At 35.0% G+C, this 23,735-nt stretch overlaps 1 protein-coding gene across 1 annotated transcript in view; it reads left to right on the top strand.

Moving 5' to 3' along the window:
• LOC150092621 (protein lap4-like) overlaps positions 1-23,735 on the top strand; it is a 737,075-nt gene that overhangs the window by 122,491 nt on the left and 590,849 nt on the right. The window contains exons 5-7 of the mRNA XM_090414245.1: positions 10,893-11,013; positions 12,536-12,610; positions 17,433-17,606. Of these exons, the coding sequence (XP_090270371.1) occupies positions 10,893-11,013; positions 12,536-12,610; positions 17,433-17,606 (370 nt within the window). The remainder of the gene's footprint in view (positions 1-10,892; positions 11,014-12,535; positions 12,611-17,432; positions 17,607-23,735) is intronic.

The following is a 23,735-nucleotide window of genomic DNA, read 5'->3' as shown; positions in this document are numbered from 1 at the left end:
TTAAGTTAACAGTCATCTCATTAGGCCGAATCATTTATTATCATTTTTACTTGGGGTTCCCGCAAGATTCGAATGTTTATGAACGGTGCAATAATAAGGAATTCAGGCAAACACAATATTTAGATCAACAAAATAAAACATTTAATATATGATATGGTTAACAAATACAAGAACTCTATTTTAAAATGAAACTATACAATTAACTTAACACATCTTCTTAGGTCACTGATGCTAATTCAATGTTCTAACTTTCATATACTATTCACAGTCTCAAAAACACAAATCTTCTTATCTCAAGTTAATATAACAATTTCTAATTTTATTCAGTCTTCACAAATCTATCAGCTCAATGTTTATATTCACAGCAGGCAATAAACTACGTAAGCTATATTCCAAGCAAATATATTCCCGGACCTTGAGCATCGGAGATATATTACAGTTAATGCTAGAATAGAGAAACTTATACAACTACTCTTACCAGACAAATTCTTCAATACATCAAATTATTGAGAGAGCACTTATGAATTAACTTAATTAACATTAGCGGAACACACATAACAAATATTCTCCATAGTTTAAACTGTATTATTGTAAGTCGCACTTCACTATTCCAAACAACAGTAATTAGGTACTAATATCTTTTCCTGTTCACTTTTCTCCAAGTAATCAATATAACCTTTTCCTAGGGCAACATAGAATTTAATCGTAATCCAGATTAACTAGAACTAATCAGAATTTTCGCATTGACTGTCCAGTTTCCTTTTATCTGATTACGGCATCAACCTTTCTTCATAACAACAGCAGATTTCGCTTATAACATTAAACTTTATGTTTCACTTCTTATAGGTTCACTTCCGAACACTATACTCATAAATTTCTGCCCTGAGGATTTTATAATCTTGGTTCCGCAAAATTCTCTCCTCACTCCTTAATAATAATTCTTCTCTTCCTTCCTATCTTGTCTATGACCTCCTTTCTCTCTCTGCTTATATGACCTTCCTTCCCACCTTACGTTCGAACGCCACGTTCTACTCCACTCGTGGTTGTTTACGCGTGCGTCTCCATGACAACAGACTAAACGTAAACATTTCGCTAATGTAATGTATGATCTATTATTATTCATGAGTGATTACATAACATTAAATATTTTACAAATAAAAACAACAGAATATTTAAGCTGCTACTTTAACTTTTTGATTACGTATACAGTTAAATATAAATTAACACTTTACGTTACACCATATATATTTAGTTATACAAAATTCTAAACATATTATTATTTTATAAGTTAATAGCAGGTCAGATTTTGAGTAAATATTTAATTAGTAATTCTTAATTAAAGAATAATAAATAAATTTATATAAACCATGATTAATATTTAATAAGCCATGTTAAATGTGAATGAAAAATAATAAATTACATAACATAGCTTCATTCACAATTTAACACTAGCTTCATGAGTATGGACAGATGAATGGGATAACATATAAAATATAAAAGTTGCTGTGAGTAGGTGAATGGTGATTAAAGATAAATGTCGTTGTGTGTAGATGAATGAAGGTATCAGTGGGACGGCGCTGACATACCCCATTCATTTGCCCATGGGACTAACTGCACTAAAAAAGTTGTGGAGTGAGCTTAATGAGTGTGGGCAGATGAATGGGGTATCAGTGGGACGGCGCTGATATACCCATTCATTTGCCCACAGCAAATCGGAAACTGATACCTTTATTTATTTAATAAAAATTACAACTTTGTTTAGCAATGATACACTTTTAATCATTTACTTTCAACTTAATTATGTTTCCATATGTATTATTTATAGTAGATGTGCAGTACTATATGAAAAATTTACATCATTACTAACTTCCTATCTACAATTTTCCTCCAAATCAGTCTGTTACTTGTCAAGACTCCAACATTACCAGATCTTATATTTCTATCGTCTAAGGCACTTTGTACTGTATCAATCCACCTATATCTTGGTCTTCCTCTGGGTCGTTTTGCTGCCAACCTGGCAGAGAACACTTGTTTTGTTAATCTTTCCTTGCCCATTCTGTTTAGGTGACCATACCACCTGAAATTAGCTCTGCTAACACATTCCTGGATGCTGACAATGTCAAGTTCTTTCCTGATATCCTCGTTTTTAATATGATATTGCCATTGATGCCATCTGTTCATTCCTCTAATCTTTCTCAGGACTCTCATATCTGCAGTCTCTAGTCTTTGGTCAAGTGTTTTACTTCTGACCCAGCTCTTCTTGACTGAAGTTGACCAATATTGAGTGAATCGAACAGTTTACATGTCGCTGGTCGAATCAGAGAGTGCATGAAGATTCTATGACTTGTTACAGTGCATCATTTCATTATAGTGGTATTTACTATACTGCACATCTACTATATATATAAATATTGTAAATGTTCATAATCCTCACATACATTTACAAAAAATTACATAACTTAGTGGTCCGTAGAATTGTTTTAGGCATTTTACTGGTCCTTGGGTTTAGAAAGGTTGAGAAACGCTGCTCTAATGTAATATTTCAGAATTTAAACATTAATTCTGTTTTACTTTTTTTTTTTTATAAATTTCTGATCTTCTGTTTCTTTCTTATGTTTTCCATTATTGTTTGCATTTGTACTTTTTCATGCTCTTTGTTTAGTCCCTGACAGTCTTCCGTGTTCTGTCTTCAGTAAGATTTTCTTCCATTTCTTGGTTCATTTCCTTCCATGTTTGATTCCTTCATACATATACATTGATAACAGAACAATGTTTGATTTCCCACCATTTACTTTGTGATTATGAATTCATTTGTCAGGGACATCAGTTTACTATTGTGAAGGTTTTTTATTGTTTGTGATACCAAGCTTAAATTTGTAATCTGTTCTTGGAGACTTAGGCCTGGATATTTTCTACAACTTGTTACAGTGCATCATTTCATTATAGTGGTATTTACTATACTGCACATCTACTATATATATATATGACAGAATGATCATTGACTCGGTTAACATACATAGTTTTATGAAAAAATTGAATGACTAGAACCGAGATTTAATTAAAAAGGTTTTAATATAAACACACTACTAGTTTCGGCCTGTAAAAGCTTTCTTCAGGTGACATTATAAAAGAAAAAACACTAAACATTGAGGGTTAAAAGACTATGAACAACATAGACAGTCTTTATACATAATTAGCATGAAAACGTTGTAGTTGTATTTGAAGCTGTTCTTTCATTTATTGCATTGTTGGGAGAGTGCGTGCTTACTGCATCATGTGAATGCCAGTACATGATTACAGCTGAATGACTATCTGGGAGGTTGTAGCTTAAGTTGTTATTTAGATGAACAGGATTGAAGATGATTTCTCTCGATTTCACAATTTTTCTCTCTATTTCGTCACTGCAACAGAAGATGTTAGTAGATTTTTCCCAGCAGACTTTGTGACTTTGGTTATGATCATTAGGATTAGCCGAGAAAAGGATATGACTTGATAATGCACTTGCTCGCTGTCTCTTGTAAGTAATGTCTCTCATATGTTCTTCCATACGCATTTCGACAGATTTGTCTGTCTGCCCGAAATAAGGAATATCGCAGTCACATAATATTTTATATACGCCAGGGTATTTGAGTTGATGATGGCAAGGTTTTGGGTGGCTAATTAAGGAACGGATCTTTGGAAGTGGAGTGAACAAGGTTATGATATTGTATTTTTTTAGAACTTTTGCTAATTTATGTGAAACAGTACTTATGTAAGGAATAGATATATTGCCTTTGAATCTATTTGTTTCTTCTGAGTGATGTCTAGGAGGATTAAGAAGGAATTTATTAATGATTTTCTTGGAATATCCATTAACTTCGAAAGAAGTTTTCAGATGGTTTATTTCTGTAAGCAGTTCATTTGGATCATCAAGAAGAGAACGGGCTCTATGTCCCAAGGTGGAAATTATTCCAAGCTTATGAGGAGGGAAATGATGGCACTGACTGTGCAGATATCTGTTGGTATGTGTGGGTTTTCTATATATTGATATTTTTAGTTTACCAGAAGAGCGAGTCAGTTTGACATCAAGAAAAGGCAAGGAATTATCCGTTTCAAGCTATAATATAATAACAAAGTAAATCTTATAAGAAAATTTGAAACGTTAAAGAGATTACAGAATAATAGGAACTCAAAACCACACATCAATATTGACAAAGTCGTTATCAACAAATCCTCCTATATACTTTCAGATGTAGAACAAAGCATCCTTAGTAAAGGTCTAAACTTCATTCCTTCCCCAAAATTAATACCAAAGGAGACACTACTTACAAAAATAGAAAAAGGTGCTTCTTTTCTCCCTCCACAAGATGCACACCTTCTACGTATTGAATCAATCTTTATTATGAATAAAGCAAAACCACCTGCAGATAACATTACTTCAACTGAACGCAAAGCTATTAAAAGTTTAAAAAACAACAGAGATATAATCATCCTCCCTGCAGATAAAGGAAATGCAACAGTCATCCTGAACTCCGAATATTACAAGAATAAAATGATTGAATTACTACATAATGATACCTACTCAATACTTGAGAGAGATCCAACTCGTGAACTTCAAAGTCGTACAAACAACTTATTAAAAACAACAACTGAATTATCCCGAAACGTCCGTTTATCTCTACGCTCTCTCCATCCGTTAATTCCTCGCATATATGGTGTTCCTAAAATCCATAAAGAGAACACCCCATTACGCCCAATTGTAGAAGGTATCGATTCTCCTACATACAATCTTTCAAAATACCTTGCCAAATACCTCAAAAGTTTTTCAGGGAAATCACCATCCTTTATCAAGAACACTACAGAATTTGTTACATACATCAAGGATATTACAGTTGATGAAAATGACATCATATCTAGCTTGGACATAACTTCTTTGTTCACTAATGTCCCAACAGATGAAGTCCTAACATTACTCAAGGACAAGTTATCCAAAAAAATGCTAGCCTTGCTTACACATTGCATCAGGTCCAGTTACTTCAAATTTCAAGATAATATATACAAACAAAATCATGGACTGGCTATGGGTAATCCTTTATCTCCGGTTCTTGCAAATATTTACTTAGAAGATTTTGAAACCAAGGCTATCTCTTCCTTTATTTTAACACCTAAAGTTTGAAAATGTTATGTGGATGATGTCTTCATTGTTTGGAGCTATGGACATGAATCCCTTATGGTTTTCCTCGAACATCTCAATAGCCGACATAAGTTTACTGCTGAGCTTGAAACGGATAATTCCTTGCCTTTTCTTGATGTCAAACTGACTCGCTCTTCTGGTAAACTAAAAATATCGATATATAGAAAACCCACATATACCAACAGATATCTGCACAGTCAGTCCCATCATTTCCCTCCTCATAAGCTTGGAATAATTTCCACCTTGGGACATAGAGCCCGTTCTCTTCTTGATGATCCAAATGAACTGCTTACAGAAATAAACCATCTGAAAACTTCTTTCGAAGTTGATGGATATTCCAAGAAAATCATTAACAAATTCCTTCTTAATCCTCCTAGACATCACTCAGAAGAAACAAATAGATTCAAAGGCAATATATCTATTCCTTACATAATTACTGTTACACATAAATTAGCAAAAGTTCTAAAAAAATACAATATCAGAACCTTGTTCACTCCACTTCCAAAGATCCGTTCCTTAATAAGCCACCCAAAACCTTGCCATCATCAACTCAAATACCCTGGCGTATATAAAATATTATGTGACTGCGATATTCCTTATTTCGGGCAGACATACAAATCTGTCGAAATGCGTATGGAAGAACACATGAGAGACATTACTTACAAGATACAGCGAGCAATTGCATTATCAAGTAGTCATATCCTTTTCTCGACTAATCCTAATGATGATAACCAAAGTCACAAAGTCTGCTGGGAAAAATCTACAAACATCTTCCGTTGCAGTGACGAAATAGAGAGAAAAATTGTGGAACTAGAGAAATCATCTTCAATCCTGTTCATCTAAATAACAACTTAAGCTACAACCTCCCAGATAGTCATTCAGCTGTAATCATGTACTGGCGTTCACGTGATGCAGTAAGCATGCACTCTCCCAACAATGCAACAAATGAAAGAACAGCTTCAAATACAACTACAATGTTTTCATGCTAATTATGTATAAAGACTGTCTATGTTGTTCATAGTCTTTTAACCCTCAATGTTTAGTGTTTTTTCTTTTATAATGTTACCTGAAGAAGGCTGTTACAGGCCGAAACTAGTAGTGTGTTTATATTAAAACCTTTTTAATTAAATCTCGGTTCTAGTCATTCAATTTTTTCATAAAAATATATATATATATATATATTTTTTTTTTTTTTTTTTTTTTTTTTGCAGGTTTGTTTTAATAATGATTCTAGGATAGTTGAGGTTTTAATGGAATCTGATTCTTGTTCAAAACGTACAAAGCCAAACATAAAGGTTTATTATATGTTTGTCATTTCTGTAATTTGTCTGAGGGTATGAATGTGATCATTGGTACTCTAATAATTATGTTTAAACTCTGCCTATTGCTGTTGATCACATATGAAGAAGCTGATGTATTATTCTTATATTTCACTTTTGTAAATGTTTATTATTTTGCCAATGGTCTTCTAATGTTCTTCCTGTAATTTTATTAATGAATTATTATTGATAAAGCATTAGTAAAATTAATGCATTATGTCATGCTTCTGGGATTTTTTTTTTTTTAATTATTTTCAAAATAGTCAAGCTTATGTCAAATTTGGCATACTTGTAACCAGATACTTATACAAGTATTTGTTTACAAGTATATAAAACACATATACTTTTTTTTAAGATTCTGTCCCCAAAATACATAAGCTTGACTATTTTGAAATTTTGAAGATTGAACTTTTTTTTTTAATCATTTAATTATGAATACTGTGATGAATTATTTAATTGTGAATTATGAACATATATAGTGTTGTACTACCCAGGTGTTGACTTACGCTTGGACTCGCCAATAGTTCTTCGGCATGAAACTCTTAGATTTCGATCTCCAAGTTTCGCATTAAAATAATGAGGGGTTTATTATCATCATCATCATCAAATTCCTGCCATGTACCCTCAAGGGGTGTACAGGATATGACAGTACTACATGAACAAATTACATCGTTACTAACTTCCTATCTACAATTTTCCTCCAAATCAGTCTGTTACTTGTCAAGACTCCAACATCATCAGATCTTATATTTCTATCGTCTAAGGCACTTTGTACCATATCTATCCACCTATATCTTGGTCTTCCTCTGGGTCGTTTTCCTGCCAACCTGGCAGAGAACACTTGTTTTACTAATCTTTCCTCTCCAATTCTATTTAAGTGACCATACCACCTGAGATTAGGTCTGCTAATGCATTCCTGGATGCTGACAATGTCAAGTTCTTTCCTAATATCCTCATTTTTAATATGATATTGCCATTGATGCATTCTGTTCACGCCTCTAATCTTTCTCAGGACTCTCATATCTGCGGTCTCTCTAGTCTTTGGTCAAGTGTTTTACTTCTGACCCAGCTCTCAGATCCATAAGTTAAAACTGGTTTGAACACTGTCTTGTATACAGCTAATTTAGTGTTCCAGCTAATTTCTCTCTTATTCCATATGAATTTATTCAATTGACTTACCAGCTTTGCTGATTCTGGTGTCTATTTCTATATTTAATTTACCATCTTCAGTAAAAATCGTGCCTAAGTAGCTGAAATGTTTTACTTGTTCTATAAGTTCTCCATTCACAACACAGTTGATATTTTCAATGATTCTGCCTATTTTCATTGTCTTTGTCTTTTTATTGCTGACCTTCATACCATATCTATTACAACAGCTATTCAATTTAGTCAGAGAATCTTCCAGACTTGTAGCAGATTTATTTAGAAGTATAACATCATCTGCATAAAGCAAAGAGCTGATATTAACATCTCCAATTTTGATATCAGGTTTAATACCACTTTCCTTCATAATGTGATCCATATAGATAATGAATAACAGAGAGGATAATGTACATCCTTGTCTCACACCAGATTCAACATTAAACCATCTTCCTGTACTTCCTTCAATTCTAACTGCTGACTTACAACTCAAATAAAGACTAAGTATTGCTTGATATAATGCCCCATCGACACCATATAACTGCAGCGTATTGAATAGCTTCTCTCTTGGCACCTTGTCATATGCCTTTTCCAAATCGACAAAACTTAAATACAGATCTTTGTTATATTCCCATGCTTTCTCGATTATTTGTCGTAAAGTGAAGATCTGAACCCGACAGCCTCTATTTGGCCTGAATCCAGCTTGTTCTTCACCAAGCTTTTCTTCCACAATTCTTCTCAACTGTTTCTGAAGTATACTTGCATAGATCTTGCCAGGAACACTCAGTAGGGAAATACCTCTGTAAATCTCGCATTCAGTTTTATTTCCCTTTTTGTATATGGGTACTATGAGAGCTCTACACCAATCATCGGGAATTCGTCCCGCTGTCCAGGCTTACTGAACTATGCAGTGCAGCCACTGTAAGACTTTTATACCACCATACTTCAGCATTTCTGGTCATATATCATTTACTCCTGCTGCCTTTCCACATTTCAAGCCTTTGATGGCTTTTTCTACTTCAAGTATGGATATGTATTCCTGACTGCATGCCTGGTCAGTGTTTTTTATCACTGTGCCGTCATCACTGTTTGTTTCATTTAGCAGTTTTCAAAGTAATTACTCCATACTTCAAGGATATCTTTTTCTCCTGTTTTCATGTCACCTTTATCATTTCTATCTCCTTTTACAGCACTCTTTCCTCCATTCCTAAGTTTCTTCAACAACCTCCAGAATATTTTGCCACCTTCTTGATATTTATTTTGTATATTCTTGCCAAAGTCCTTCCATGACTTTTGTTTAGCTAGTTTTACACACTGTTTAGCTTTCTTACATTTGTCTCTGTATTCTGTAAGAGTAAAAGCTGACTTATTTGCCAAGAACTTTTGATATGCTTTCTCCTTTTCCTTCACTACCTCTTTAACTTCCTGTGTCCACCAGGGAGTTCTGATTTTTTTATCCTTGCACACAACCTCACCACATGCCTCTCTGGCAGAATCAATCAGTGTTTTCTTCAGAGTTTGGGACTGAATCTCCAAGGTTTGATTCCTATTCTCAAACTCTTTCACTTTCTTTTCAATAATCTTGCTGTATTTTAGTATACAGTTCACATCTGAGAGCTGCTCAACTTTTATTCGCTTTAAAACTTTTTTACATGTTATTCTTTTCAATATGAAATTCAATTTTATCCTGCTCAAGACTAAATAGTGATCACTTCCAATTTCAAATCCTCTGTACACTCTGGTGTCCTGCACCAGGGAGAAAACATCACTATCAACAATAACATAGTCAATGAGACTTTTCTTATTCCCTGCCTCTTCTCTCCATGTGAATTTGTGCACATTTTTATGTTGGAACGTGGTGTTAGTAATAACCAGTCCATGTCCTGAGCAGAAATCCAAAAAGTATTTACCATTATTATTAGCTTTGCTCTTTTCTCCAAATTTTCCCAAAATATTTTTGTATGTCTGACAATCATTTCCTACTCTGCTATTTAGATCACCAACAAGGACCAACTTTTCCTTTTTCATTGTGTCAGTTGCTTTTTCTAAAGCTTAAAAAAATTCCTCCACTTCTACCTTAGTAGAACCTTCTGTGGGACCATAGGCACAAATAAGTCTCATTCTTCAGTTCCCCATTCTCATATTTGCCCACATTACTCTACTTGACACTGACTGCCATTCAAGAAGATTAGCCTCGTATTTTGTGTTGAATATTATGGCTACTCCTTCTTTTTCTTGATTGTCATTGCCTGAATATAACATTTTGTGTTTATTGCTCAGAAAGATCTCACCAGTTTTGGTCTTTTTTGTTTCAGTCACCCCTATTATGTCGATCTGGTACTTATCTAATTCCTCAGCTAGCTCCATTTCTTTGCCAGTCAGGCTTCTTACGCTGATAGTACCGATCTTTAATTCTGGTGATGTTGAGTTGGGGTTTGTTTTCAGATTTGTTCCAGTAGCTGACTTTTCGCTGTTCGCCCTGGTTCCCTGGCGAAACAATGGGGTCCTTGTTTAACCGGGAGACCCCAGCTGGCATGAAATTTTGTCATGTTGTACCATCATTTTTTTTATTTAGGTTTAACCAATAAGAATACAATTTGGTCGGCTAAATCCCAAATTGCCAGCCCATCCTCGTTCGTTCAGTATCAAAGTAGATACCCAACAAGGTGCACCACGAGAAGGTGAGGATTGGACATTAGGTCAAAAGCCCTGGTCGGTTCTCCGCATTCCTTTAAAGGCTATGTGGAGGTCTCCTCTCAGTTATACAGCTTTGACCCTTAAGCACCCCGGGTTTATTATCCCCTTAACTTAATTTATCCCTCCGGAAAAAAAAATAGCCTCTTGGTTCTTTATTGTAGGTACACCTCTCTGGCAATTCGTATAATAAGGGTATATGTAAGTTTCACTTAAACCTTGGTATTATCCAGGTCTACCTACTCACTGATGAGATCTCAATAAAGGTCGAAACCAGTCTGGGTAGTGATTTCTCCTCATAATGTAAAACAGTAATACATCTCCTAGGAGCTGTGTTTTACATTATGAGAAAATATTAAGGATAGTGTTGGAGCTTGCTCCACCTTTGCTCCGAGTTGTCCTAGTGTTGTATTACCCAGGTGTTGACTTACGCTTGGACTCGCCGATAGTTCTTTGGCATGAAACTCTTAGATTTTGATCTCTGAGTTTCGCATCTGGCTTTAAAATAATGAGGAATTTATTATCCCCTTAACTTGACATTTATTTTAAATTTTTTTTATTTTTAGCTTAAGCAATTTAGAATCATTGGAGCTGAGAGAAAATCAGCTAAGAACATTGCCACCATCATTTGCCTTTTTGGTTAAATTAGAGCGACTAGATCTCGGAAGTAATGAAATTGAAGAATTGGTAAGTTCTACTTTTCATGTTTGATCAGTGATTATAAATTTCCTGTTTCTTTTAATCTGCAATAATTGGTTTCATATTTATTCATTATGAAAGTAATGCAAATACATCAGTGAATCAAATAAAATCTGTAAAAATTCTTAGATAATATAGATGTACCACCTAATATATGCTGTTATTAGCTTGCTGTATTGCATTTTAAGCAATTTCAATAACCAAATTGTATACCATCTTAAACACCTATTAATTTTTAGCCTAGTCTTTGCTTGAATCTTGCTTATATTTATTGAGAACATGGTGATATATTGGAGAAAGTGGTTGTCTCTGGAGGGCTATTGATGCTGGGGGATTATTGTTGGATGTTCTTGTGATATACTTTACATATGTGAAAAGAGATCACACAAGTTAATGTCTATGCTTATGCATTGGGAGTGTTGTAATGGCTGACTATGAATTGTCTATATTTTGGAAATTTTTAGACCATAATTTTGTAGATAGAGTGATGGTCTCCCAGGCTTCCTTAAATATGTGTATATAATATTTTTAGGGCAGGCCACCCTTTTCATTGAATTCTACTTGAAAATTTTCAGGATGACTTAGTTCACCATGATTACTATATTTAATCTTTGCCTTATCTGATCTGTGATTGTGAGCTTTGTTTCATTTATGTAATGTATGTCATTACTGCATTTAATTTTATGTGTGGAATGGCTGTGACCCTTTGACCAGAAGGAGAAACAGTGGTTATTGTATTATTCTTCTTGTGCTATGCTTTGCTTCTTATTTGTTAAGAAGCAAAACATAGCCCAACTATCTGATAAGAAGCAAACTTAATATCAGATAGTTGGGAAGAAGGCATGTGATGAATGGATCTAGAAACTATTTTTAGATTTCCTTATGAACTGTTATGTTCATGTTGTTAAAAAAGTGGTCAAAGATGTTCAGTTTGATCATTGGACCAAGTTGCAATATGTTGTCAATATCTGAGAAGAGAAACTTTGAATTTCATATGGGTTGAATCTGAAGCATGCTTGAACATCTCAAGTTTCAAAATAAAAAAAAAAAAGTTGGTAATCAGATGGATATAAAAAGAATATCTTTCTGTGTTTGATCTTTTAAGTCATGCAGTACAAACACAGATTTTGGTGAGGTGAAACACCATAATGCACTGGGTGTATTGCCATTGTTGTTATTTTACTGTGTGCTTTTGTCTTCAAAGCAATAGCTGGATGTTCATGAAATATGTTCATAAAATATTATAAGATTTCAAATTTAATAATTTATATAACATACCTGATTACATTTATTTGGTATGCTATATTTATTTATTGGTATTATTCTAGGGTAAGAATGATAACTAATTATCATGATTAATATATATTCCACTAGGAAAAGAAAAAAACAGCCTTTTGAACACATTGCAACATTATAGAAAAGCTAAAAGATTATGTCAAGCAATATAACTCAAACATTTTTTTAGTATGTCAGTATTTGATACATATTTAATGCATATTTATTCTTATAGCCTACTTTAATTGGTCAGTTGTCCAGTCTCCAGGAATTATGGTTGGATTGTAACGAACTAACAACTCTTCCAAAGGTAATCCAATTTATCTCACCTTCACAGTGTAATGATTACCATGTAAATTTGATAGTATAACTAAGCATACTAATGTAAATGTTAGGAGCTTTTTTTGTTATACCAAACAGTTTCTTTTTGTACACCAAAAATTTGTGTTTTTGTTTCAGAGCATCAGTTCTGCTCATCTTTACACATGGAAAATTATAAAAAAGCACATTTCCCATAGCAGTCAAGATTATTTCAAAATTAGCAAGAGTGTATACTAAAAATAAACTACATCATCAGTATGGAATAGACAATTTAACTGAAATGGGATACAAGGTAAATACATTGATTGTAAAAACAGTAGAAAATTTGGAGATTCTCATCCTTAGCAGATATTAAAAATGAATCATCATCTGTATGATATTATCCTCGAAGTTGTTTTTGTCAGGGAACCAGGGCGAACAGTGCATCAGCTACTGGAACAAATCCCAGAAAATATCCTAACTCAATTAAGTTATTGTACCTCTGTACCGAGGCTTGATAAGACCTCATCTTGATTACTGTGCCCAGATTTGGTCACCTCGGTTCCTTCTTGATGGGGAGGAGGTGGAGAGGATCCAGAGGCGAGTGACTAAGATGATAACAGGTCTATGGAATGAACCATATGAGAACAGGTTGAAGATTTGTGGGTTGCAGAAATTAGTTGATAGGCAGAAAAGAGGAGATATGATTGAGCCATTCAAATTGCTAAAGGGATTCTATAGGATTAATTCAGAGGATATTTTTGAGATCAGGACTGGTGGTGGGAGAACTAGGGGACACCTATGGAAGCTGGGCAAGAGTGTGGTTAGCAGGGGTGTTAGAGCTGGGTTCTTTACTTTTAGAGTGGTAAATGAGTGGAATAAGCTGCCAGAGTCTGTTGTGGGTGCTATGACGGTGAACGAGTTCAAGACAAGGTATGATAGATACTGTGAGAATGTAATCGCATAGTTGTGTGGACATGATGTTTAGGGCCTCCCTCGATGAGTCTAAGGACTCCTGGAGTCGCCTGAAATAATAATAATAATAATAATAATAATAACTCAACATCAGCAGAGCTCAAGATTGGTACTATCAACATAAGAAGCATCAATGGAAAAGAAATGGAACTAGCATAAGAATTGGATAAGTACCAGATCGACATAATAGGTGTGACTGAAACAAAGAAGACCTTTCTAAGCAACAAATACAAAATGCTATATTCAAGCAATAACACTCAGAGAAAAGAGGGAGTAGCTATGGTATTCAACACTAAATATCAGGATAATATTCTTGAATGGCAGGCATTATCAAGTAGAGTGATGTGGCAAATAAATATCAGAATGGGAAATTGTACAATGAGACTTATTTTTGTTTCCATAAGCACAAATTAGGTATCACTGGTTCCACTGAAGGTTCTACCAAAAAAGAAATGGATGGATTTTTTGGGGCATTAGAGAAGGCAGCTGGCAGCACAACGAAAAAGGAAAAGGTGGTTCTTGTTGGAGATCTAAACAGCAGAATGGGAAATGATTACCAGACATATAGAAATGCTTTGGGAAAATTTGGAGAAAAGTGCAAAGCTTAATAATAATAGTAAATGCCAGCTGAATTTCTGTTCAGGACATGAATTATTTATTACTAACACCATATTCCAATATAAAAATGTGCACAAATTCACATGGAGAGAAGATGAAAGAAATAAGCAGTCTCATTGATGATGTTATACTTGATAGCAATGTTTTCCACTGGTTCAGGACACAAGAGTATACAGAGGATTTGAAATAGGAAGTGATCACTATCTCATATTGAGCAGGGTAAAATTAAACTTCATATTGAAATGAAGATTGTGTAAGGAAGTTTTAAAACAAATCAAAGTTGAGCAGCTTTCAGACATGAACTGTAGACTCAGATACGTAAACATCATTGAAGAAAAAATGAAAAAGTTTGAAACCAAGAACCATACCTTGGAAATTCAGTGGCAAACTCTGAAGAAAACATTGATCGATTCAACCAAAGCGACATGTATGTGGTGAGGTTGTCTGTAAGGATAGAAAAAATCAGAATTCCATGGTGGACTCAGGAAGTTAGAGGCAGTCAAGGAAAAGAAGAAAGCATATGAAACATTCCTGGCAAGTAAGTCAGATTGTTCTCTTAGAGAATACTGAAAAAAATGTAAGAAAGTAAAGCACTGTGTAAAACTAACTAAACAAAAGTCATAGGAAGACTTTGCTAAGAACATAGGAAATAAATATCAGGAAGGTGGCAAAATATTCCAAAAATGAAAAAGCTATTGAAAAAGCTCAGAAATTGAGGAAAAAGTACTGTAAAGAGAGTCAGAGATGATAAAGGCAACATGAAAATTGGAGATAAAAATATTCTAGATGTTGGCTGAATGAAAAATGCTAAATGAAACAAGCAGAGTCAGCACGGTGGTAGAAAACTCCCAACAGGAATACATATCCATACTTGAAGGAGAAAAAGTCATCAAAAACCAGAAATGTGGAAAGGCAGCTGGAGTAGATGAAATTCGACCAGAAATGCTGAAATAGGGAGGTATAAAAGTTTTATGGTGGCTATATTTGCATAATTGAGAAGAATTGGTCATAGGGTCGAATTCCCAATGATTGGAGCAGAGCTGTAATAGTATCATCTATAAAAATCCAAATGAAATTGAATGTGAGAATTACAGAAGTATTTCCCTATTCAGTGTTCCTGGTAAGATTTATGCAATTATACTTGAAAAATGGCTAACAAGTCTGATCAGACCTTAAGTAATTCTACAGTCATGTGTGCCATAGTGCAAAATTATTTTATTTTACAGAGATTTGTAAAATAAATTTTCTATTGTGGATTACATCTGATTGTATGATTATGGAAATTTCACAGGTCTTACTATACAAGAAATAGGCTTATAGTTGCACTCATTCAAAGCTACAACCTTTAACGCTGTTGAGTGAATGCCTGTTGAGTATAGTTCTCATCCTAGTAAAAGTTTCATATAACAGTGCTTCTAGAGTAAAGATAAAACATAGCAACATTTATTAGTTCATTAGTAGTTGTGACAGTTGATACATTTCTATTATATTTGGATGAAAATGCTCATATTTCTAGAGGAATTTAATTTCCCTCTTCTTCTATTTATTATTCACTTCTGATATAACTTGAATTATTGTTTTGTTCCTCATATATGAACAGGCTGTTATCTGTACTTTAGTAAGTTTATTCAGAGGTCAGGCATTTCATCTGTGCCACAATGGGATTCGTTCACATCCTGTATTGTATCTGTGGCACAGTATTTGCTCAAAAAAAAAAAAAAAAATCTCACTACTGTAGTTCCCTCTTATCATCCATGATGAACCCTAGTCTGTAAATATTAAATGGAAAATTCCAGAAATAAACAATTTATAATTACATTGGCCAAGTGGATATTAGATGCAGACATTATTTCAAAGCTGAATATTTGTAGAAACTATGAAAGTTTTTTAAGTTGACCTGAGAGCTTATGACAATACAATCCTCAGCATCCCCAAGTTGAATTTTGCAGAGAGGCCTCTGAACTAACTTAAGTAGTGCAATCTAAGGCAACTCGGGAATGATGAGGATTGTATTCTCGTATGCTCTCAGATCAACTTATGAAACTTTCATAGTTTCTACAAATATTCGGCTTTGAAATAATGTTGGATCTAGTATCCGCTTTGCCTATGTAATTTTAGATTGCCGAAATGAAGCCTTATGGCTCTTTTTTAGTAATAAGCAATTTATAAGTTTTAAATTGCATGCCATTCTGAGTAACGTGATGAAACCTCGTGCTGTCCCACCTGGGATGTGAATCACTTTTATCCAGCATATCCACACTGTACCATTATACGCTATCCACCCGTTAATCACTTAGTAGCCGTCCGAAAATATTAAATGGAAAATTCCAGAAATAAGTAATTCATATGTTTAAAATTTGCATGCCTTCTGAGTAGTTCTTGGTTATCAGATCGACTGTCATGGTATCGTAATGCTTGTGTTCAAATAAACCTTATTTTACTTAATAATAGGCCACAAAGTGCAAGAGTAGTGATGCTGGCAATTTGGATATGCCAAAGAGAAGCCGTTCTCTTTGGCATGTCCAAAGTGCTTTCTTTTAAGTGAAAAGGTGTGAAAGTTCTCAGCTTCATAAAATAATAATAAAGAAATAATAAAGAAAACATATGCTGGGGTTACTAAGATTCCATTCACATTCAGATAACTTTATTACAGTATATTGTTAAAATTGTTCTATTTTATTATTATTTATTGTTGTTAATCTCTTTCTGCGCCTAATTTATAAATTAAACTTTATCTGTGTATGGGAAAAAAACATAGTATATGTAGGGTTCAGTACTATCTGTGGTTTCAGGTATCCGCTGGGAATCTTGGAAGTTCCCCCTTATTCGTATCCCTCACGGATAAGGGGAACTACCATAGTTCCTTTTACTGAAGGTAAACCAACTCGAGAACCACTGATATAATATACAGAATATGTATATTACATCATTGGTCCTGGTCTGTGTGTAATATACAGACCAGGAAGTGTTAGATTAGGTGTAAAGGTTAGGTTAGGTGTAAAGACTTCTGAGGGTTTACAAAAGAATAATTATCCAGCTTCTGTCTTAGCATGAACCCCTTAAGCAGTTAGCTGAAACAGTCATCCCAGAATTAAAGAGACCTGTTATTAACAGTGGTAGTTTAATTTCATCAGTGAAACTATCTCTACTTGTTAGTTTTAATTACATTTATTACAGCTGTTGAGCATTCTATTAATATTTTTATTCATATTCGTTCAAAATAAATGTTTTTTTGACAGGAAATAGGCAATTTGAAGAAACTTGTGTGCCTTGATATCAGTGAAAATCATATAGAATATATTCCAGAAGAAATTGGTGGCCTTGAAAGTTTAACAGATTTACATTTATCTCAGAATTATATTCAGACTCTTCCAGATGGAATTGGAAGTCTTCGTAAACTAACAATCTTTAAGGTAAATATTCTTATGTTGTTTGATATTTTAATATATATATATATATATATTTACTGAGAGTATATTAATTTTATTGCACATATGTTAACAACTATTGCAAGATGAGATATATGCTTACTTGTAATCATAATTTTTCTTCCTGTGATTTACATAATGAGCAGTGATTAACAGCAATTGTTTATACAGATCATATACCCAGTAAAAATTTTAGCACTCTAGGGTAGTACTCTGGGCATGTATTATTCTGTGGGACAGAAGCAATCTTTAATATGAAGACCAGGTAAAAACATTCTTAGTTTTTTTTTTTTTTTTTTTAAAACAGACTTTGGGTTCACCGGTTTGGATCCATTAAATGTGTGCAAAGATGTCTACATATATAAGGCATTAGAGAAGATAGAGATCTGTAAGTTGTCCAACTTTGTCATGCAGACAAGAGTATACAAAAGAACATGCAGGTAAATTATTATGTCTGTACACAAATGCTAGGAGTATCAGAAAAAGAGGTAGAGTTTGTTGCCTTGGTCAATATATTGGGACCTCAGATTGTAGGCATTAGTGAGACCTGGCTATCAGAATCAGACATATTAACTGGTATCGAGTGTAAAGGGTACAGCATTTTTAGGAAGGATAGAGAGGAAGGGGCATGCTGCTAATGATATCAGATGATTTGAATCAGTTAGAGTTGGCCTATGATTGTAGTACTGTTAACAATATTTCATGTGGCAGTTAGTTTGAAGCCATCTGGTGTGAGGTGGAATCTAACAAGATCAATTACATAGTGGGGTGTTGTTACAGACCTGGTGGATCGGTTGCTAGTGATGATGAAATGCATCACCAAATAGAAAAGATGAGTGTGAAAAGAGTAATCATAATGGGAGATTTAATCATCCAAATATTGATTGGGTAGCAGTAGAATCTCATGAGAAGAATAAAAATGAATTTATTGAGCTGTTACAGGACATTCCTCAAGCAGCATGTGACAGAAGGAACTTGAGATCAAAGAGTGTTAGAATTGATTTTAGCGTCAGAGAGTGTTTCAGTTAAAGACGTAACTATTCTGCCTCTGGTTGCTGACAGTGATCGTGTGTAGTCACTTGGGAAGTGACTAAGTTTATGAATGTTCCATTCAGAAAAGATTACATGCTGAACTACAAAGCAGGAAATTATGACCAACTGAGGAGTATACTGAGTTCATTGGAATGGGATTGGTTCAGCATGTGACAGAAGGAACTTGAGGTCAAAGAGTGTTAGAATTGATTTTAGTATCAGAGAGTGTTTCTGGTTGCTGACAGTGATTGTTGGATAGTCACTTGGGAAGTGACTAAGTTTATGAATGTTCCATTCAGAAAAGGTTACATGCTGAACTACAAAGCAGGAAATTATGACCAACTGAGGAGTATACTGAGTTCATTGGAATGGGATTGGTTGCTGGATGGGAAGAATATCAACAGTTCATGGAAAGCATTTAAACAATCCTTAAATGATGCAGTATCCAAATGTGTCCCCAGAGTTCAAAGAATAAATATGGTAGAAGTCAAATGGATGTGTAATCTTATTAAGCAAGAGATTCGTAAGAAATGGATGATGTGGAAAGAATACCATGTGCATAAGGTCTGTTATGAAAATTATAAGCAGCAGGCTAGAATAGTCGCAACTGTTGTGCAGAAAGCAAAGTCTGAGTATGAAAAGAAACTGACTCTGCATGCTAAAGACAACCACAATAATTCTACAGGGTGTTCGGGATAAATTTGACATATTTATAATTAATTATATTTTTCCGTAAGTTACATGTATTAACACACACTTCTCTTCATTTAAAAGGTTGGACCCTTCTTCATTCATATACAAGATGTCAGAAAGGATGGATAGCTGGAACCCACCTGAATCATGGAAGAGAATAACTTGTATCATGATGATTCGTGCCGGCCATCAAAATAAGGATATTTCGACTGCTGCCCAATGCTCCCTGAATACAGTAAAAACAATCAGGCATGAACTAGAGACTTGCAATGGTGACTACGAGGATGTAGCAAGAAGAAAGATCCCTAGCAGACGATCTGATTGCGTTCGTACAGCAGAATTCCTCGCAAATCTGCAGGAACAGGTGTTGAAGAACCCTGGCATTGGAATTCGGGCTTTGTCACGTGAAATGAATGTTGCAGCCTCTACTATGAAGCTTGCACTCAATGAAGACCTCCGCTACTACTCATACAAGCGCCGCAAAGGTCAGCTGCTTACAGAAAAGGCCCGTGAAAAACGTTTGATAAACGCGAAGAAACTTCTAAGCAGAGTGAAACATCCTGCGGAACCACAAACAATCTGGTTCTTTTCCGATGAGAAAAACTTTTGCCAGGATCAAAAACACAACACGCAGAATAACAGATGGCTTGCATACAGTACAAAGGACATTCCTCGTGTAATGCAGACTAAATTTCCCCAAACTGTGATGGTTTTCGGATGTGTATCCTCTGAAGGCAATGTGATGCCTCCGCATTTTTTCCAAGAGGGCCTCAGGTTGACTTCAGATGGCTACGTGGAGTTGCTAAACACTGTAGTCAAGCCCTGGATAACAAGGGTAGCCAATGGTAGGCCGTATGTATGGCAGCAGGATTCGGCCCCTTGCCACACCTCTGGGAAAAGTCAAAAATGGTTGTCTGAAAATTTCTATGACTTCACCAGTCCAAATGTTTGGCCTCCAAACTCCCCAGACCTTAACCCCATGGATTATTTTGTATGGGGCGCAGTTGAAAAAGACACCAATCGCACTTCCAGTAATACAAAAGCCCAGTTAATGGATAAAATTAAAACAGTTTTTGCGGCCCTTCCCAGGGAGACTATAGCATCAGCTTGTTCGAGGTTCCGAAGCAGGATTGAAGCTGTGATCGATGCTAATGGTGGTTATTTTGAGTAAATCTTGTTGATAGTATTGTAATTAACTCTGCCTGTAATGTTTTTTGTCAATTCATTAAATTTAATAGATACAAAGAAGATTTTCTTTTTCCTTACGAAACTGTCAAATTTATCCCGAACACCCTGTATTGCTATGCTACAAGTAAAAGAAAGAATGAATATGAAAGAATAACTCTTCTAAATGCAGATGCCATGAGGGTAACAGATGCAGAAGGGGTTGTTCAACTAATGAGTACCCATTTTGTTAAAAGCTATCAGACTGGTGTACGCAACATTGAGCTCACTGCTACTCTTCACTTTTTGAAAAAACTTAGGTATATGAGGATGAGGTATTAGAGCTGTTGCACAAACTGAATAAGAATTCAGCAATAGGGACTGATAGGATATCAGCATGTGTGCTAAAAGGGTGTTTATCTGAACTGAACTGTTCCTTTGACCAGGCTGCTTAATATGAGTCTCAGAACAGGGAAGATTCTGCAGGAATGGAAAGAATGTGTGGTAATTCCACTTATAACAATGTTATCATCCATAATATGGATGTATCTAACTATCGACCAATTAGTATCTCGGGTGTGGTGGTGAAGATTTTGGAAAAATTGGTTAGGGCTTGCGTTCAGAAATGGGTTGACAGTGAATCTCTACTTTGCAGTGTGTAACGGGTTTCCTAAGGGAAGGTCATGTTTTAGCAACTTGTTCACATTCTATAACAATGTATACCATTGAACCAGACAAGGGGAATGGATACACCATGATACTTTTGGATTTTGCTAAGGCTTTTGACAGAATACAGCATGGTAGACTGTTGCATAAATTGGAGACTATGGATTTGCATTATAGAATATTAGTGTAGATAAGAGGATGGCTGACTGACAGTCATTATCAAAAAGTGGTGTGTGTGTGTGTGGGGGGGGGGGATATGAGTTACCATTACCTTAAATCTACTTAAATTACTTAAATTATCATTACCTTATATCTGCAAGATTTAAGGTAATGGTAATTTAAGGTAATGTCTGGTGGTGTACCACAAGGATCATTGCTTGATCCACTGTTATTCAATCTGCACATTAATGATATTGGGAAGTGGCATACAGGTATTTTCTGATGATGCAAATATAGGTAGGGTAATCAGGAATGCTGCTGATATGCAGTACTTGCAGAATGATTTGATGAACAGGCTAGAATTGTGAGCATGGGAAAATGGATGTTAGGAAATGTAAAGTCTTTGGTGGGATTAGATATCCAGTGTCGTGTGTTAGTTAGTAGATAGGAAGTTGAAATTCTGGGACATGTAATGAGGATTGTAAATACAACTCAAAAGATAATTGCAATGCTGAAATGAACATTCACATGTAAAGATATCATCATCAAATTCCTGCTATGTACCCTCAAGGAGTGTACAGGATATGATAGTACTACATGAAAAATTTACATCATTACTAACTTCCTATCTACAATTTTTCCTCCAAAACCGTCGTTATTTGTCAAGACTCCAACATTATGAGATCTTATATTTCTATCGTCTTTGTACAATATCAATCCACCTATATCTTGGTCTTACTCTAGATTGTTTTCCTGCCAACCTGGCAGAGAACACTTGTTTTGCTAATCTTTAATTACCCATTCTGTTTAAGTGACCATACCACCTGAGATTAGCTCTGCTAATGCATTCCTGGATGCTGACAAGTTCTTTCCTAATATCCTCATTTTTAATATGGTATTGCCATTGATGCCATCTGTTCACGCCTGTAATCTTTCTCAGGACTCTCATATCTGCGGTCTCTAATCTTTGGTTAAGTGTTTTACTTCTGACCAGCTCTCAGATCTATAAGTTGAAACTGGTTTGAACACTGTCTTGTATACAGCTAATTTAATGTTCCAACTAATTTCTCTCTTATTCCATATGAATTTATTCAATTGACTTCCTACCATACCAGCTTTGTTGATTCTGTTGTCTATTTCCATATTTAATTTACCATCTTCACTAAAAATCGTGCCTAAGAAGCTGAAATGTTTTACTTGTTCCACAGGTTCTCCGTTCACAATACAGTCGACCTTTTCAACGATTCTGCCTATTTTCATTGTCTTTGTCTTGTTACTGCTTATCTTCATACCATACCTATTACAACAGTTATTCAATTTAGTCAGAGAATCTTGCAGACTTGTAGTAGATTTATTTAGAAGTATAACATCATCCACATAAAGCAAAGAGCTGAGATTAACACCTCCAATTTTGATATCTGAGATTAGCTCTGCTAACGCATTCAGGAATGCGTTAGCAGAGCTAATCTCAGGTGGTATGGTCACCTAAACAGAATGGGCAAGGAAAGATTAACAAAACAAGTGTTCTCTGCCAGGTTGGCAGCAAAACGACCCAGAGGAAGACCAAGATATAGGTGGATTGATACGGTACAAAGTGCCTTAGATGATAGAAATATAAGATCTGATAATGTTGGAGTCTTGACAAGTAACAGACTGATTTGGAGGAAAATTGTAGATAGGAAGTTAGTAATGATATAATTTTTTCATGTAGTACTATCATATCCTGTACATCCCTTGTGGATACATGGCAGGAATTTGATGATGATGATGAATTTTGATATCAGGTTTAATACCATTTTCCTTCATAATGTGATCCATATAGATAATGAATAACAGAGGGGATAATGTACATCCTTGTCTTACACCAGATTTAACATTAAACCATCTTCCTGTACTTCTTTCAATTCTAACTGCTGACTTACAACTCAAATAAAGACTAAGTATTGCTTGATATAATGCCCTATTGAAACCATATAACTGTATCATATTGAATAGCTTCTGTCTTGGCACCTTGTCATATGCCTTTTCCAGATCGACAAAACTTAATGCAGATCTTTGTTTATACTCGCATGATTTCTCAACTATGTGTCGTAAAGTGAAGATCTGATCCTGACAGCCTCTGTTTGGCCTGAATCTAGCTTGTTCTTCACCAAGCTTTTCTTCCACAATTCTTCTCAACCGTTTCTCAAGTATACTTGCATAAATCTCACCAGGAACACTCAGTAGGGAAATACCTCTGTAATTCTCACATTCAGTTTTATTTCCCTTTTTATATATGGGTACTATGAGAGCTCTACTCCAATCATCGGAAATTCACCCCTCTGTCCAGGCCTTCTGAATTATGCAGTGCAGCCACTGTAAGACTTTTATACCACCATACTTCAGCATTTCAGGTCGAAT

Source organism: Typopeltis vanoorti, chromosome 25 (genome assembly GCF_054136105.1).
Source record: "Typopeltis vanoorti isolate ZY-2024b chromosome 25, IOZ_Tvanoo_1.0, whole genome shotgun sequence".
NCBI lineage: Eukaryota > Metazoa > Arthropoda > Arachnida > Uropygi > Thelyphonidae > Typopeltis > Typopeltis vanoorti.
This window is presented reverse-complemented; position numbering and strand designations above follow the sequence as displayed.